The sequence below is a fragment of the Amblyraja radiata genome, chromosome 20 (genome assembly GCF_010909765.2).
Source record: "Amblyraja radiata isolate CabotCenter1 chromosome 20, sAmbRad1.1.pri, whole genome shotgun sequence".
Taxonomy (NCBI): Eukaryota; Metazoa; Chordata; class Chondrichthyes; order Rajiformes; family Rajidae; genus Amblyraja; species Amblyraja radiata.
The window spans coordinates 3,676,045-3,692,345 of NC_045975.1; the positions used below are offsets into that span (position 1 = coordinate 3,676,045).

A 16,301-nucleotide genomic window follows, 5' to 3' on the forward strand; every position below is an offset into this window, starting at 1 on the left:
GCTAGCCTGGTCGCCTGGGTAGGGCACCGATACAGCGCGGAAATAGGCCCTTCGGCCCATCGAGTCTGCGCCGACCAGCGATCGCCGCACTCGTTCCCACGAAGGGCCTCGGTTGCGACGTCAATATATCGCCTGCCCGAATATCCTACCTCCTCACTCCTCCATGAGCCGAATAGGATGTTGTACTTTCCAGGGTAGCCCAGGAACTTGCCCTTGAAGAAGGCAACGTAGAAACAGGAGGAGTAATAGTTGACAAACTGGAAGAGGAACATCTTCATCGTCAGCCGGTTCTCGTACTCAAGGTGAGTCTTGGGGATCTCTGGTGAATCAAACACAAAATTAAACAGTCTGATTAAATACAGAGGGTGGCACGGTGGCAGAGTTGCTGCCTCACATCGCCAGAGACCCGGGTTCGATTCTGACAACGGGTGCTGTCTGTACGGAGTTTGCACGTTCTCCCAGTGTCCTGCGTGGGTTTCATCCGAGAATTAGTTTAGTTCTGTAATATGTTTAATTCTCTGCCACAGAAGGCAGTGGAGACCGATTCACTGGATGTTTTCAAGAGAGTTAAAGCCCTGTCCCACGATACGAGTTCATTCCAAGAGCTCTCCCGAGTTTAAAAAAAATCAAACTCGTGGTACGCACGGAGAATTAACGTAGCGGGTACGTTGGAGCTCGGGGACGTCTCTTAGCGGCTCGTAACGCTAACAGCAGTTACTCGGGAAGACTCACTAACGGCAGGTAAGCTCGGGAAGACTCGTGAAGATTTTTCAACATGCTGATAAATGTCCACGAGAGTCCCGAGTACCGACGAGTGGCCATTACTGTAAATCTCCGAGTTCGAATCAGGGCAAACTCGGGAGAGCTCTTGGAATGAACTCGCACCGTGGGACAGGGGCATAAGATTTAGGTCTTAGGGCTAAAGGAATCAAGGGATATGGGGAGAAAGTAGGAACGGGGTACTGATTTTAGATGATCAGGCATGATCTTATTGAATGGCGGTGCTGGCTTGAAGGGCCGAATGGCCTACTCCTGCACCTATTTTTCGATGTTTTCTTCTAGTTTTGTTCTTAGTTTTTCGGGAACTTCTGTTTCCTCCCACACTCCAAAGACTCCACCGCCATTCAATGTGATCATGGCTGATCATCCCCAATCAGTACCCCGTTCCTGCCTTCTCCCCACATCTCCTGACTCCGCTATCTTTAAGAGCCCTAATCTAGCTCTCTCTTGAAAGTATCCAGGGAAGCGGCCTCCACCTCCCTCTGAGATCCATTGGGGGTCAGGTATTCAGGTCGGGACCCACAAAGACTCCTCACACCCTTGCAATAGTCTGTTCGAACTCCTACCTTCTGGCAGACGTTACAAGGCCTTCTACACCCGCACCTCCAGACTCAGGTACAGCTTCATCCCCAGAGCTATCGCTGCTCTGAACTGGCCCTGCTGAGTCCCCCCCTCCCCCCTATGAACTGTATTCACGCACATCGACCCGGCACAGACATATTTGCACTTTAGACTGTTTTACTGTTCTTTTTTTAAATATAAATCATGTTTCTCGTGGTATCTAAATGTTATTAGTTGTTTAAGTTATGACTATCGGATGGAAGCTGTATAACAAATCTCCTATGTGCAATGACAATAAAATATATTATTAGTCTGTATTATTAATAATATTATTCCTCAGACGTACCCAGGTCGGTGATCCAGATGGCCACCCTCTCGTAGAAGTAGTTGAGGATCATGATGATGATGAAGTTGAGGATGGAGGCAGTGACGCTGGTCACCATCTGCGGGGTGAACAAGGTACCGATGTACTTCACATTCTTCATGCTCCCCGTGATCTTGGCGAAGGAGGCGTACATGGACAGGCGATACACGATGACCGCAATGATACAGATCAGGATTAGAAAGATCTACGCAAGAAGAGAGACAAGTTCGGTCCAGTTTACCGTCACGTGTACAGTGAGAAGCTTTTTGCCGCTTGCTAACCAGTCAGCGGAAAGACAATACACCATCACAATCGAGCCGTTTACAGTGTACAGGTAGATATATGATAAGCGAATAGCGTTTAATGCAAGGCAAAGCCAGCAAACTCCGATCAAAGGTAGTCCAAGGGTCACCAATGAGATACATAGTAGGTCATAAGGAATAGGAGTAGAATTAGGCCATTCAGCCCATCAAGTCTACTCCACCATTCAATCATGGCTGATCTATCTCTCCCTCCTAACCCCATTCTCCTGCCTTGTTTCCATAACCTCTTACACCTGGTAGTTCAGGACTGCTCTCGGGTTGTGGTGGGATGGTTCAGTTGCCTGATAACAGCTGGGAAGAAACTGTCCCTGAATCTGAAGGTGTGCGTTTTCACACTTCTGTACCTTTTGCCCGATGGGAGAGGGGAGAAGAGGGAGTGGCCGGGGTGCGACTTGTCCTTGATTATACTGCTGGCCTTGCCGAGGCAGCGTGAGGTGTAGATGGAGTCAATAGAAGGGAGGTTAGTGTGTGCGATGGATGGTCTGGGCTGCATCTACAATCCGCTGCACAATAATATTGACCCAAGATAGACACTGAGTGCTGGAGTAATGTCTGATGCACCTTGGCCAATGACACTCAATTGGTGGTCTGTATTAACTGTGTGAATTTGGGAGAACACAGCGATTATTGCTGCCCTCAATAGCTACAGTTCATTTAGATTAGTTTAGAGATACAGCGCGGGAACAGGCCCTTCAGCCCACCGTGTCCGTGCCCACCAGCGATCCCCACACATTGACACCATCCGAAACACACTAGGGACAATTTTACATTTTGCACCAAGCCTATTAACCTCCAAACCTGTACGTCTTTGGAGTGTGGGAGGAAACCGAAGATCTCGGAGAAAACCCACGCGTTCACGGGGGGAATGCCCGAACTCGGGTCTCTGGTGATGGTCAGGCAGCAACTCTACTCCTGCTCCACCGTGCTGCCCCATTGATGCTGGAGAGCGTCTTTTGACAAACAGTCAAAACAGGACACAGAGTGCTGGAGTAACTCAGTAGGTCAGGCAGCGTCTCTGGAGAACGTGGATGGGTGACGCTTCAGATCGAGACCCTTCTTCCAGTGAAATTGACCCACTTTATCCAACAGAGAATCAGTGAGAGACCGCACTGTGTCATCTCCTATGGCACCGATGGTGACTATGGTGCACACTCCAGCACGCGATGGTCGCTCAGCGGATCAGCACACGGTGGGATCAAGAACCAGACGTTGGGGCCGACTTATTTCTGTCCATTATCTGTGGGCCGTTCCATTAAATGACCAACAGACGCAGAGCGGTAGAGTTGCTGCCTCACAGCTCCAGGGTGCTGTCTGTACGGAGTTTGTACGTTCTCCCTGTGAATGCCTGCGTTTTCTCCGGATGATCCGGTTTCCTCCCACTTGCCGAAGACGAATAAGTTTGTAGGTTAATTGGCTTCTGTAAATTCTAAGTTGTTCCTAGTGTATAAGTACTGAATACTGAACTGAATAAGATAGTGCTCGTGGATGGAGTGATCGCTGGCCAGCAGTGGTGGAGTCACGGCCTTACAGCGCCAGAGACCCGGGTTCGATCCCGACTACGGGTGCTGTCTGTTCGGAGTTTGTATGTTCTCCGCGTGATCTCGTGGGTTTTCTCCGGGTGCTCGGGTTTCCTCCTGCATTCTAAAGAAGTGCAGGTTCGTAGGTTTAATTGTCTTCTACAAATTGACCCGAGCGTGCAGGATAGAACTAATGATCGCTGGTCGGCAGACCTGGTCGGCCGAAGGGCCTGTTTCCACGCTGTACCTCTCAAGACTAGACTAAACCGAAGTTCTCCTTCCTGTTTTTAATGGACTTCACACCAGGCTTTGGCATTGAGGATTGTAAAAACACACTTACCCAAAACAAGACAGTAGCTCCCGACAAAACAAAGCGGAACGCTTGATTCGATATCGGTATATAAGGCTCAAGTTCCTGAAATTGAGGGGCATATGTTACAACAGGTAAAATACCAAGCATTCCCAAATATTATAATCCAGACGATTTTACAAATGCCAATGAGTCCAAAATCAGATTCCCGTCAAGTGAATAACTAACATACGTAGACACAAGGAACTCCGAATACTGGTTTACAACAACAAACACAATTGTACAAAATGTTGTTGAGGCCTCATTTGGAGAATTGTGTCAAGTTTTTCATCACCCTCCAAGAGGAAGGATTTCGTCAAACTTGAAAAAGTGAAGAGAAGATTCACGAGGATGTTGCCGGGACTTGGGGTCCTGGGCTATGGGGAAAAGTTGGGCAGATCAGGACTTTTTTTTCTTGGAACTCTGGAGGCTAGGGGGTGATCTTACAGCGATGTATAACATGGAGAGGGAAATTGATAAGATGAAGGCACAGGGCCTTATAGCCACGGTAGGAGAATCGAAAACCAGAGTACACAGGTTTATAGTGCGAGGGGAGAGATTTAATAGGATCTTGAGGGGCAACCTCTTCATACAGAGGGTGGTGGGTATATGTAACGATCTGCCTATATGGAATGAGGCATGTGGGTCAGGGGCTGTGGAGAGACCCGGGTTCGATCCCAACTACGGGTGCTGTCTGTACGGAGTTTGTACGTTCTTGTGCGTGGGTTTTCACCGAGATCTTTGCTTTCTTTCCACTCTTCAAAGACGTACAAGTTTGTAGGTTAATTGGCTTGGTATAAATGTAAATTGTCCCTAGTGTGTGTAGCATGCCCCTGTCCCACTTAGGAAACCTGAACGGAAACCTCTGGAGACTTTGCGCCCCACCCAAGGTTTCCGTGCGGTTCCCGGAGGTTTTTGTCAGTCTCCCTACCTGCTTCCACTACCTGCAACCTCCGGCAACCACCTGCAACCTCCGGGAACCGCAAGGAAACCTTGGGTGGGGCGCAAAGTCTCCAGAGGTTTCCGTTCAGGTTTCATAACTGGGACAGGGGCATAAAAATGCGCGGGGATCGCTGGTCGGTGCGGACTCGGTGGGCCGAAGGGCCTGTTTCCGCACGGCATCGCTAAACTAAACTTAGATAAGGCACGTTGGTCGGCATGGACAAATTTGGCCAAAGGGTCAGTCAGCATCTGTGGAGAACATGGATACGTGACATTTTGGGACAGGACACTGGTGCCATGTGTTATTAGATTGGAAAACGGTGGTTAATATTCCCGCTAAAGATTTCTACGAGTTCAGTATTTTTGTCGAACGCTGGGAAGATTTCACTGATCCAGTATTTGGTTAGGCAGGTAGACCAAAATGCTGGAGAAACTCAGCGGGTGAGGCAGCATCTAAGGAGCGAAGCAAATAGGCGACGTTTTGGGTCGAGACCCTTCTTCAGAGGCACCACTAGTTTTTGATAAATGCTTACATTTCACTCCTGAAAGCAGAGAAGGAGATAAACACAATCCTGCTCCAATACAAATTATTACTGTAAATAAAAAACACAAAATGCAAACACAAGCTACTGCTTCTAAGGCCACAGTAAATTAAATATATAAATACTGGAAATTCAAAGCCAACACTGAGTTGGTTTAGTTAGTCACAGTTAGTGGGTGGACATGAGAGTGGAATTTATCGGGTGGATGAAGGTGTGTTTAGTTTATTTTATTGTCAAGTGCACTGAGATTGAGTGGAAAGTTAGACACAGAGTGCTGGAGTAACTCAGCGGGTCAGGCAGCATCTGTGGAGAACATGAATGGGTGACGTTTCACAGAGTGCTGGAGTAACTCAGCGGGTCAGGCAGCATCTGTGGAGAACATGGATGGGTGACGTTTCACAGAGTGCTGGAGTAACTCAGCGGGTCAGGCAGCATCTCTGGACGTTTCAGGTCAGGACCCATGTCTTGCCAGGGGATCTGGCTCATAATTTCATGTGATAGGAGCAGAATAAGGCCGTTCGGCTCGTCAAGTCTACTCCGCCATTCAATCATGGCTGATCTATCTCTCGTAAACCCCATTCATCTGCCTTCTCCCCATATCCCCTGACTCCGCTATTTTTAAGAGCCCTATCTAGCTCTCTCTTGAAAGCATCCAGAGAACCCGCCTCCACCGCCCTCTGAGGCAGAGAATTCCACAGACTCACCACTCTCTGTGAGAAAAAGTGTTTCCTCGTCTCTGTTCTAAATGGCTTACTCCTTATTCTTAAACTGTGGCCCCTGGTTCTGGACTCCCCGAACATCAGGAACATGTTTCCTGCCTCTAGCGTGTCCAAACCCTTAATAATCTTATGCGTTTCAATAAGATGTCCTCTCATCCTTCTAAACTCCAGAGTGTACAATGTCCTATCCATGCACTTGTCCAAATCTTTTTCTAATGATTGTGATTTATAATATTAAATAAAATAATAAACTCCGTAAAAATGGTCAAAATTAGTAATTAACCCCATTTCAAGTAAGTGCTTGTGGTTCTGGTGTTCAAGTGTTTTTCAAATATTTAGTCTAGAAGGAAAATAGGTTTTGAATGATTTTAATGTTGGAAATGTTCAAATATTTTGACAGACTTGACAGTCAGTGAGGCTGAGGGGGGGGGATGTTGGTGCCCTTTATGTGTCGACTCTTTGTATACCCATGGATCTCTGTGGCACGGTGGAGCAGCGGTGGAGTTGCTGCTGTAACAGCGCCAGAGACCAGAGTTTGAGCCTGACTACGGGCTCATTGTTCTATATCTCTCTACCTTGTTTTACATAGGGGCCGGGACGCACGTCAGTGAGCGGATGGCAGCCCACATATATCACGTGTACGCATGGATCCCGCCCACTCGAGGACGCCTCGTTCCCGGCTTATTGACAAAACCGATCCCGACTGTGAAGCCCAGACACAGAGGGTGCACGGCCGTGCCGGCGGCTTTGCGCAGGATGCGGTACAGCCAGAGCTCGGCGCTGCTCCGCCATTGCGGCTGCCAGCGCAGGCGCCCTTAACGTCACCGTGGCCTCGGGCCCGGGAGGTACCGGAGATGATGGAAGTCGGCGGGAATTATGGAAAAAAAAAATCCGCCTGCGAGACGGATTATTTCGGGTTACGGGCCGCATTCGGCCCGGGGGCCGCAGGTTGCCGACACCTGCGCTGCATCATCGTCTATACGTCTCGTTTCCCAGTCTGAGGAAGGGTCTCGACCCGAAACGTCTCTGGAGAGAAGGAATGGGTGATGTTTCAGGTCGAGACCCTTCTTTCAACTATATATACACATGTAAAAACAAACTATAATAGTGGAAAATGACAGAATCCACACTGTATGAATTTCCCTGCTACACGCATCTACGCATACACACGCATGTGAACTCGTGCATAAATGTTCATGTGTTCGCAGCAATGGAGGGGTGCATAAAGGGCCTGTCCCACTTACGTGTCCTTGGCACGCAAATTACACGACCTCGTGGTCGCGTTGAGGCGTACGGGCATCGTATGGCCGTGCGGGGCCGGTCCCACTGAGAAGCGCGGAGGGGTATGTAATTGTGCGCCACATCGCACGGGGCTCCGAAATTTTTGTAGCGAACAAAATCTTCGCACGCCAACGGCCTGTCGCGTTACTGACGGCCAAAGTGGGACAGGCCCAAGACCTTCAACAGCAGCAGAAGCAGGCAAACGATCGCCGAACTCGGCCTTGGGCTCACGGCCGTTGCGGTCCGGGTCCGCCCCCACTTCTACTCCCTGAGAGGGGCCAAGAAAATTGAAGATAGACGCAAAATGCAGGAGTAACTCAGCGGGACCGCCAGCATCTCTGGAGAGAGGCAACGGGTGACGTTTCGGGTCAAGACCCTTCATTTCATACTGAAGATGAGTCTCGACACGAAACTTCACCCATTGCTTCTCTCCAGAGATGCTGCCAGTCCCGCTGAGTTACTCCAGCTTTGTGTCCATCTTCAAATGACGTCACGCGCTCCAGACGGCTGTGCGTACGCATGAAATCGCGCCCGACCTTCGCGGGACCGTCGCGGCTCAACCCGACCCCAGGGTCGCGTAATTTGCGTGACAAGGATACGTAAGTGGGACAGGCCCTTTAGTGAACTACAATGGAGAGCAGAGGTTTCATCCACACCTGAGTGACAGGGTTTTTCTTGTGGTGACTACAATTTGCCTCATATTCAGGGCGGATCTGGAGCTGCTGCTGCTCCTCTTCAAAGTCCACCAAGTCCCACTCGTACTCCAGCTTGGCTTGTCGCCGCTTCCACAGCTCCAGAAACAGAGTCACTGCCCAGAACACAGAGACAAGAGACATTGTCATTTAACGCAAATTGGAGGAACAGCATCTCATATTTCGCTTGGGCAGCTTACAGCAAAGATCCTATAGCGGAGCAAGATAGACCACTCCTGCTGAATGCAATGGGGCTGACGTGTAGTACGCAATGGAGCGGAACGTGGGCCTTTTTTTCATCCATTTCCGTAACCGGACCCAACCCGACCCGACCCGCAGTGTAATCAACGTTGTGGGGGAACAGTTTATGTTAATAAATTAAAATTCTGAAAATGAGGTGAAGATTTTTACCAAATAACTTTTATTTTTACGAGGATGTTTCCGTAACCGGCTCCCGTCTCCACACTAGTTATCCTACGGGATCTTTGGTGCGGAGACGGAAGCCGGTTACGGAAATGGGGACGAAAATTACCCATGAATCTGCCCATGACCGTACTACGTCTTTTTCGTCGAGTGATCTATCTTGCTCGCTGTAGGTTGACAACCCAGTGGTATGAATATTGATTTCTCTCACCTCAGGTAGCCCCGGTATTCCCACTCTCTCCATCCCTCCCCCACCCAAGTCGCACCAGCTTCTCGTTTTCACCCAACAAACAGCTGACAATGATCCGTTTCTTTTATCATCGTTACTTTTTTGCATATCTTTCATTCATTGTTCTTTATCTCTCCACATCACCGTCTATATCTCTCGTTTCCCTTATCCCTAGCCAGTCTGAAGAAGGGTCTCGACCCGAAAAGTCACCCATTCCCCCTCTCCAGAGATGCTGCCTGTCCCGCTGAGTTACTCCAGCTTTGTGTCTATCTTGGGTTTAATCATTCTGTTCAACTGCTCCTGTATCTGGAGGTTTGTGTTTTCACACTTCTAGACATTTGCCCGATGGGAGGGGGGAGAACAGGGAGTGGCCAGGGAGCGACTCGTCCTTGGTTATGCTGCCGGCCTTGCCGAGGCAGCGTGAGGTGTAAATGGAGTCGATGGAAGGGAGGTTGGGTCTGTGTGATGGTGACTCAACCCATGTCCAGTTCTCAACCTTCTTCCCATCTTAAATTTTGAAACTCAGATATTCTTAGGTTTGTTAATTATTGTCATGTGTGCAGTGAAAAGCTTTGCATGTTATCCAAATAATGAGGGGTGATCTTATAGAGACGTACAGAATCATGAGAGGTATAGATCGGATGGATGCACAGACTCTCTTGCCCAGAGTGGGTGAATCGAGGACCAGAGGACAGAGGTTTAAGGTGAAGGGGGAAAGATTTAGAAGGAATCTGAGGGGTGACGTTTTTGCACAAAGGTGTTGGAATGACCAGGGTGGGACGTCATTGATTATGTTGACTGCTTTTCTAAGGCAGAGTAAAGTGTAGATGAAGTCAATGGTGGGAAGTCTAGTCTGTGTGATGGACTGGGCTACATCTACAAATCTCTCCGTAAGAAATGACACAGTCTCACCACTCACAGTCTTAGAATAAAGGGGAGGCTATTTAAGACTGAGGTGAGAAAAAAAAATTTCACCCAGAGAGTTGTGAATTTGTGGAATTCCCTGCCACAGAGGGCAGTGGAGGCCAAATCACTGGATGGATTTAAGAGAGAGTTAGATAGAGCTCTAGGGGCTAGTGGAGTCAAGGGATATGGGGAGAAGGCAGGCACGGGTTATTGATTGGGGACGATCAGCCATGATCACAATGAATGGCGGTGCTGGCTCGAAGGGCTGAATGGCCTCCTCCTGCACCTATTTTCTATGTTTCTATGTGTCTATGTTTCTAAATTATCTCTGTAAGAAATTCAAAAAGAGTCAAAATGTTGTTGCTCTCTAAGGATGTTATTGGGCTAATATCAATTAACTGAAAAGAATAGTTAATTTCCTATTATTATTTCCAGTCCAAGCGGACTTACTTACCCCAGATACCCATAAAAACAGCGAAGAACAAGGTAGCTGCGTTGTCAAACAAGTGAGAATTCTGTGAACAGAAAAGAGAATGCATTAAATAACCAACATATCATATTGGGAGCTCGCGGATCCGGGGGGAGAGAGAGACCGCTCCCCGGAGCTCCCGCAACGCGACCTCTCCAGCCCGTGTCGCGGGGTTGGAACGACCCGGACCGGGACCGTACATCACCTGGCGCGGCTTCATGGCCGTGGGACTCACCATCGCCCGTGGGGGTTCCAATCTTGTACTTTCAGACCGGGAGCGGGGCCGTAAATCGCCCCGCGCGGCCTAAAATGGCCGTGGGACTTATCATCACCCGCCTGGGGCTTGGACATCGGGAGAGAAATTGAGAGCAGGGGAGAGAAAAGACTTTGCCTTCCATCACAGTGGGTTCACTGTGATGGATGTTTGTGTGAATTTAATTGTGTGTATGTCTGTAGGACATTGTCTTTGTTTGTATGGCTGTGGAAACGAAATTTCGTTTGAGTCTCACTGAGGCTCAAATGACAATAAATTTGTATTGTATATCAATCTTTCAGATTCAGGTTTGGAGGGATAGGGACCAAGCGCAGGCAGGTGGGACTAGTGTAGCTGGGACATGTTGGCCGGTGTGGGCAAGTTGGGCCGAAGGGCCTGTTTCCACACTGTATGATCCTATGCAGTATAATCTTGAATGAATTGCATTTATTGTTTCGTTTTTCAGTTCAGCGCGGAAACAGGCCCTTCGGCCCATCGAGTCCGCGCCCACCAGCAATCCCCGCACACTAATACTATCCTACACACACTAGGGACAATTTACACTTGCACCAAGCCGTTTAACCTACACACCTGTACGTCTTTGGAGTGTGGGAGGAAACGGAAGATCTCGGAGAAAACCCACGCAGGTCACGGGGAGAACGTGCAAACTCCGTACAGACAGCACCCGTAGTCGGGATCGAACCCGGGTGTCTGGCGCTGTAAATGCTGTAACGCGGCAACTCTGCCGCTGCGCCACTGTATTTATCATTCCTGTATTTCTACTGTTAACTCTGTAAGCTTCATGTGAACAAAGAATGTTGTTGCACCTTGGGATATAAGGCAATAAACTAACCTGACTGAGATTGCCTGTGGAGGAAGGAACTGCAGATGCTGGTTTACACCGGAGATAAATACAAAACGCTGGAGTAACTCAGCGGGACAGGCAGCGTCTCTGGATATCAGGAATGGGTGATGTCTTGGGTCGACACCCTTCTTCAGACTGAGTCAGCGGAGAGGGAGACACAGAGATAAGGAAGGGCAAGGTGTGAAAACGAGACATCAAAGGGGACGAGGATCACGGATAGATCATTGTTAGCTCGGAAAAGGTGACAACAAGGCATACAAAGATACAATTTAATCAATGGGACAGTCAGACTGGTCAGAGAAATAGGAATGGGGGAGGGATGGAGAGAGGGGGAAAGCAAGGGTTACTTGAAGTTAGAGAAGTCAATGTTCTTACCGCTGGGGTGTAAGCTGCCCAAGCGAAATATGAGGTGCTGTTCCTCCAATTTGCGCTGGGCCTCACTGACAGTGCAGGAGGCCCAGGACAGGAAGGTCAGTGTGGGAATGGGAGGGGGAGTTAAAGTGTTTAGCAACCGGGAGATCGTTCAATTTTAGGCGGAGTGAGCAAAATAATCAGCGAGCCTGCGCTTGGTCTCACCGATCTTAAACTGATCTGAATTACGATAGGCGTGGATCAGTTTCATACAATTGGAAAGTTTCTCACCGAGAGCCTTTTAAAATAGGTTATCTTTAAACTTTAATAAAGTCCTCTGTCTTAATTAAGCATGAACATACCAGTATGCTATTTCTAATTCGATCTATCCCTGCATCACTGAAACATAATAAATGCTCTTTCTGCATGAAATTACTTCCTCAGGTGTGAAATGTTGTAACTACAGATGGACAATAGATAATTACAAAGAGCATTAACGTCTGCTGGCAATGCTAAAGAATATCTACACAGTATCATGATCCAACCTCTGCTGCTGTCTCGATATGTATCCACTAGCACACCGAGTCCACACAGACCAGCAATACCCACACATTAACACTATCCTACACACACTAGGGACAATTTACATTAATGCCAAGCCAATTAGCCCACAAACCTGTACGTCTTTGTAGTGTGGGAGGAAACCGAAGATCTTGGAGAAAACCCACGCAGGTCACGGGGAGAACGTACAAACTGCGTACAGGCAGCACCCGTAGTCAGGATCGAACCCGGGTCTCCGGCGCTGCAAGCGCTGTAAAGGGTCCATCACACTGTACGAGCTAATTCAAGAGCTCTCCCGAGTTTAAAAAAAATTAATCTCGTGGTAAGCACAGAGAAATTACGTAGCGGGTACGTCGGAGCTCGGGACATCCCTTAGCGGCTCGTAACGCTAACGGCAGGTACTCGGGAAACGCGGTAACTCGTGAAGGTTTTTCAGCAGTGTGAAAAATGTCCACGAGAGCCCCGAGTACCTACGAGCGGCTATTACCGTAATTCTCCGAGCTTCTCAGGGGAAACTATTGAATTAGCTCGTACAGTGGGACACCCTCTTAAGGCAACAACTTAACCTCTATGCAGCCGGTATTATAGTCTCTTCTGAAATTAAGCTGTTACTCTTTCAGTGGGGAAAATGTGGAGAGCCAATGTCCTCAGCTTCGAACATGAGGAAAGGCCTGACTTGGGCCCAATACTTCACCGTGCTGTAATTCTGCTCCTGTCACTTATGAACATGGATTTCATTTAAAAAAGCAGCTGGTCGCTACATATTTTAGAAAGCAATAAAGAACGCAGCGCTCTGGAATGATCATTCTTCCACTGGCTGGGCTGCAGCGAGCGGGCGGGCCAAGTCTGACGTTGTCCGGCAGGATGTTTACATCTACACACCTTGGTTGACTGACAGGTTATGTTCAATCTCCAGAAGTCACAGCCGTCACAGAGTGGACACATAATTATCTTGCCTCCGATCTCCGCATCACAGATTTCATCACTGGGGAGGAGGCAGAGAAGAACTCGTCAGTTAAACACTTGCTTTGCGTTTTATAATTTCACATTCTATAATGACTGTCGGCAGATCAATTTCCCTCGTGGGATAAATAAAGTTCTATCGTATTGTATCGTAAAATTTATAGCCACGGTGGCGCAGCGGTAGAGTTGTCGCCTCACAGCGCCAGAGACCCGGGTTCGATCCCGACTACGGGTGCTGTCTGTAGGGAGTTTGCACGATCTTCCCGTGACCTGCGTGGGTTTTCTCCGAGATATTATGGGCCAAAGAGACTGTTCTGGTGCTGTACGGTTCCATATTCTACGTTCAATGGGAGAGGCACAAAGTTTAAAGGTGATTCGCGGGGCAAGTTTTTCGTCTTACACAACGTGTGGTGGGTGCCTGGAACGTGCCCACCAGGGCCGTCTTAACGCATGGGCACGCTGGGCAGTTGCCCGGGGTCCTACGAGCATAGGGGCCCCATGCTAATCTATGTATTGTAGAATGTTATTGTAGAACATGAAAACGGAGAAGAACGTCACATGTGCATGGCGGCATATTTGATTCGGCATAAAGAAACTGGAAGTGTCGGGGCACCAGCGCACTGCTTTGCCCGGGGGCCTATAATGCTGTTACGACAGCCCCCCCCCCCTCCCCCCCCCCCCAGATATCAGTCTGAAGAAGGGTCTCTACCCCTAACGTCACCTGCTCCTTTTCTCCATAGATGCTGCCTCACCTGCTGAGTTTCTCCAGCATTTTTTGTCTACTTTCGATTTTTCCAGCATCTGCAGTTCCTTCTTAAGCAGATACATTAATAGTGCTTAAGAGCATTTTGGATAGGCACATGGATATACAGGGAATGAAGGGATATGATGCATGTTCAAGCAAATGAGAGAAGTTTAACTTGGCATCATTGCTTCGTACGGGTGTCAGAGGTTATGGGGAGGAGGTGGTTAGGAGGGAGAGATAGATCAGCCATGATTGAATGGCTTGCTGAGCCGAATGGCCTAATTTTACTCCTACTTCTTGTGATGATTGCCGGTACAGACATTGTGGGCCGAAGGGCCTGCTCCTGTGTTCCCTGATCGCTTACCTCCACACATTTCCATCCTTGGTTATGCAGCCGTACAAAAAGCAGAGGAAGCCGACTCCACCAGCGATTCCCAACATTTCCGTGTAGAATCCAAGCCACGCAAAATATATTCCAATCTTCTCTCCGTAATATTTTCTGGAAGAAAGAAAACAGAAAGTGGTAGGAGCAGAATTAGGCCGTTTGGCCCATCAAATCTACGATTGGCCCATTCAATCGTGGCTGATCTATCTCTCCCCCCTATCCCCATTCTCCTGCCTTCTCCCCATAACCCCTGACACACGTACTAATCAAGAATCTATCTATCTCTGCCTTAAAAATATCCACTGACTTGTCCTCCACAGCCCTCTGTAACAATGAATTCCACGGATTCGCCACCCTCTGACTAAAGAAATTCCTCCTCATCTTCCTAAAAGAACGTTCTTTAATTCTGAGGCTACGACCTCTAGTCCTAGACTCTCCCATTAGTGGACACATCCTCTCCACATCCACTCTACTAAGCCACTCACTATTCGGCAGGTTTCAATGAGGTCCTCTCATTCCTCAGTGTACATTCCCAGCGAGTACAGGCCCAGTGCCGACAAACGCTCATCATAGGTTAACCCACTCATTCGTGTAAACCTCCTCTGGACCCTCTCCAGAGCTGGCACATCCTTCCTCAGATACGGTGCCCAAAATTGTTCACAATACTCCAAATGTGGCCTGACCAGCGCCTTATAGAGCCTCAGCATTGTACTCTAGCCTTCTTGAAATAAAAGCTAGCTTTGCGTTTGACTTTTGTACTACCATTTTAACTTGCAAATTCATTTTTCGGGAATCCTGCACCAGAACTCCATTTGCAAAATAGTCTATGCCTTTATTCTGACTACCAAAACATGGATAGATGACGTTTCAGGTCGAGACCCTTCTTCAGGCCGAGAGTCAGGGGAGAGGGAAATATAGAATGGTAGAGAAGTCAATGTTCATACCGCTGGGGTGTAAGCTGCCCAAGCGAAATATGAGGTGCTGCTCCTCCAATTTGCGCTGGGCCTCACTCTGACAGTGGAGGAGGCCCAGGACAGAGAGGTCAGTGTGGGAATGGGAGGGGGAGTTAAAGTGTTTAGCAACCGGGAGATCAGGTAGGCAGGCGTCAGCGGACTGAGCGGAGGTGGAGCCTCGTGGTTTGATGGGGCCCGGGGTTGGCACCACGGAGGTGTCTGGAGGGGACCCGGCGGCGTTAGCGGAGAGGTCGGCGCGGTGGTTGATGATGGCGCCGACCGTCGGACGAGGGCGGACCGCGTGGGAGTGAGGACGCTGCCGCTGAGGGAAGGGACGAATGAGGATCCGCCGTTGAGGAACCGCCATGAGGATGGGGGGGGAGGGGTAGAATAACAATGGGGGACAGACTGAAGAAGAGTCTCAACACGAAACATCACCCATTCCTTCCCTCCAGAGATGCTGCCGGTCCCGCTGACTTACACCTGCATTTTGTGTCTATCTTCAAATGACGTCACGCGCTCCAGGCGGCTGTGTGGACGCATGATGACACGTACGACCGTCACGCGATTGGCGCGCGTCATTCACTACCGGCCTGTCACGTAAATGACGGCCAGGTGGGACAGGCCCTTAACACTTTCTGGAGGGTAACCAAGATTCAATTAATTCAGCTCCTACGGTAATTTGAGATTTGTAAACTGTCCACACAAGTTCCCTTTGTTCCGCTTGTCTCTCCACATTTGACCTCCATTTGACACTGTTACCATTCTAATGCCTGCTCTGTTAGGTTTGTAATTTGAGCCATGTTTGTGGTACACATTTCTGCAGCCGATTTGTAACCTGTCGCAAAGTAAAAGAGAGAGCTGATGGAGGGGTTTTCTACAGAGTCTCTCCGGCCCCTGTGGCTCTAACAAGCGTCATCTTAAAATCGTTTTCACACCTTGCCCTTCTATATCTCCATGTCCCCCTCTCCCCTGACTCTCAGTCTGAAGAAGGATTTCGACCCGAAACGTTGCCTATTTCCTTCGCTCCATAGAAGCTGCCTCACCCGCTGAGTTTCTCCAGCATTTTTGTCTACCTTTGAAAACCATCTAATGAGATAAAGTGAAACTTGAACAGCACGGTGTTGC

At 48.9% G+C, this 16,301-nt stretch overlaps 1 protein-coding gene across 11 annotated transcripts in view; it reads right to left on the reverse strand.

Annotated features, from left to right (window-relative positions):
* ano5 (anoctamin 5) overlaps nucleotides 1–16,301 on the reverse strand; it is a 114,044-nt gene that overhangs the window by 14,882 nt on the left and 82,861 nt on the right. For all 11 annotated transcript variants that reach the window (XM_033038663.1, XM_033038661.1, XM_033038665.1 and 8 more), the window contains 7 exons: nucleotides 14,200–14,334; nucleotides 13,010–13,112; nucleotides 10,083–10,143; nucleotides 8,035–8,186; nucleotides 3,886–3,960; nucleotides 1,688–1,910; nucleotides 150–319 (listed from right to left, as the gene is read on the reverse strand). In XM_033038663.1, the coding sequence (XP_032894554.1) occupies nucleotides 150–319; nucleotides 1,688–1,910; nucleotides 3,886–3,960; nucleotides 8,035–8,186; nucleotides 10,083–10,143; nucleotides 13,010–13,112; nucleotides 14,200–14,334 (919 nt within the window). The remainder of the gene's footprint in view (nucleotides 1–149; nucleotides 320–1,687; nucleotides 1,911–3,885; nucleotides 3,961–8,034; nucleotides 8,187–10,082; nucleotides 10,144–13,009; nucleotides 13,113–14,199; nucleotides 14,335–16,301) is intronic.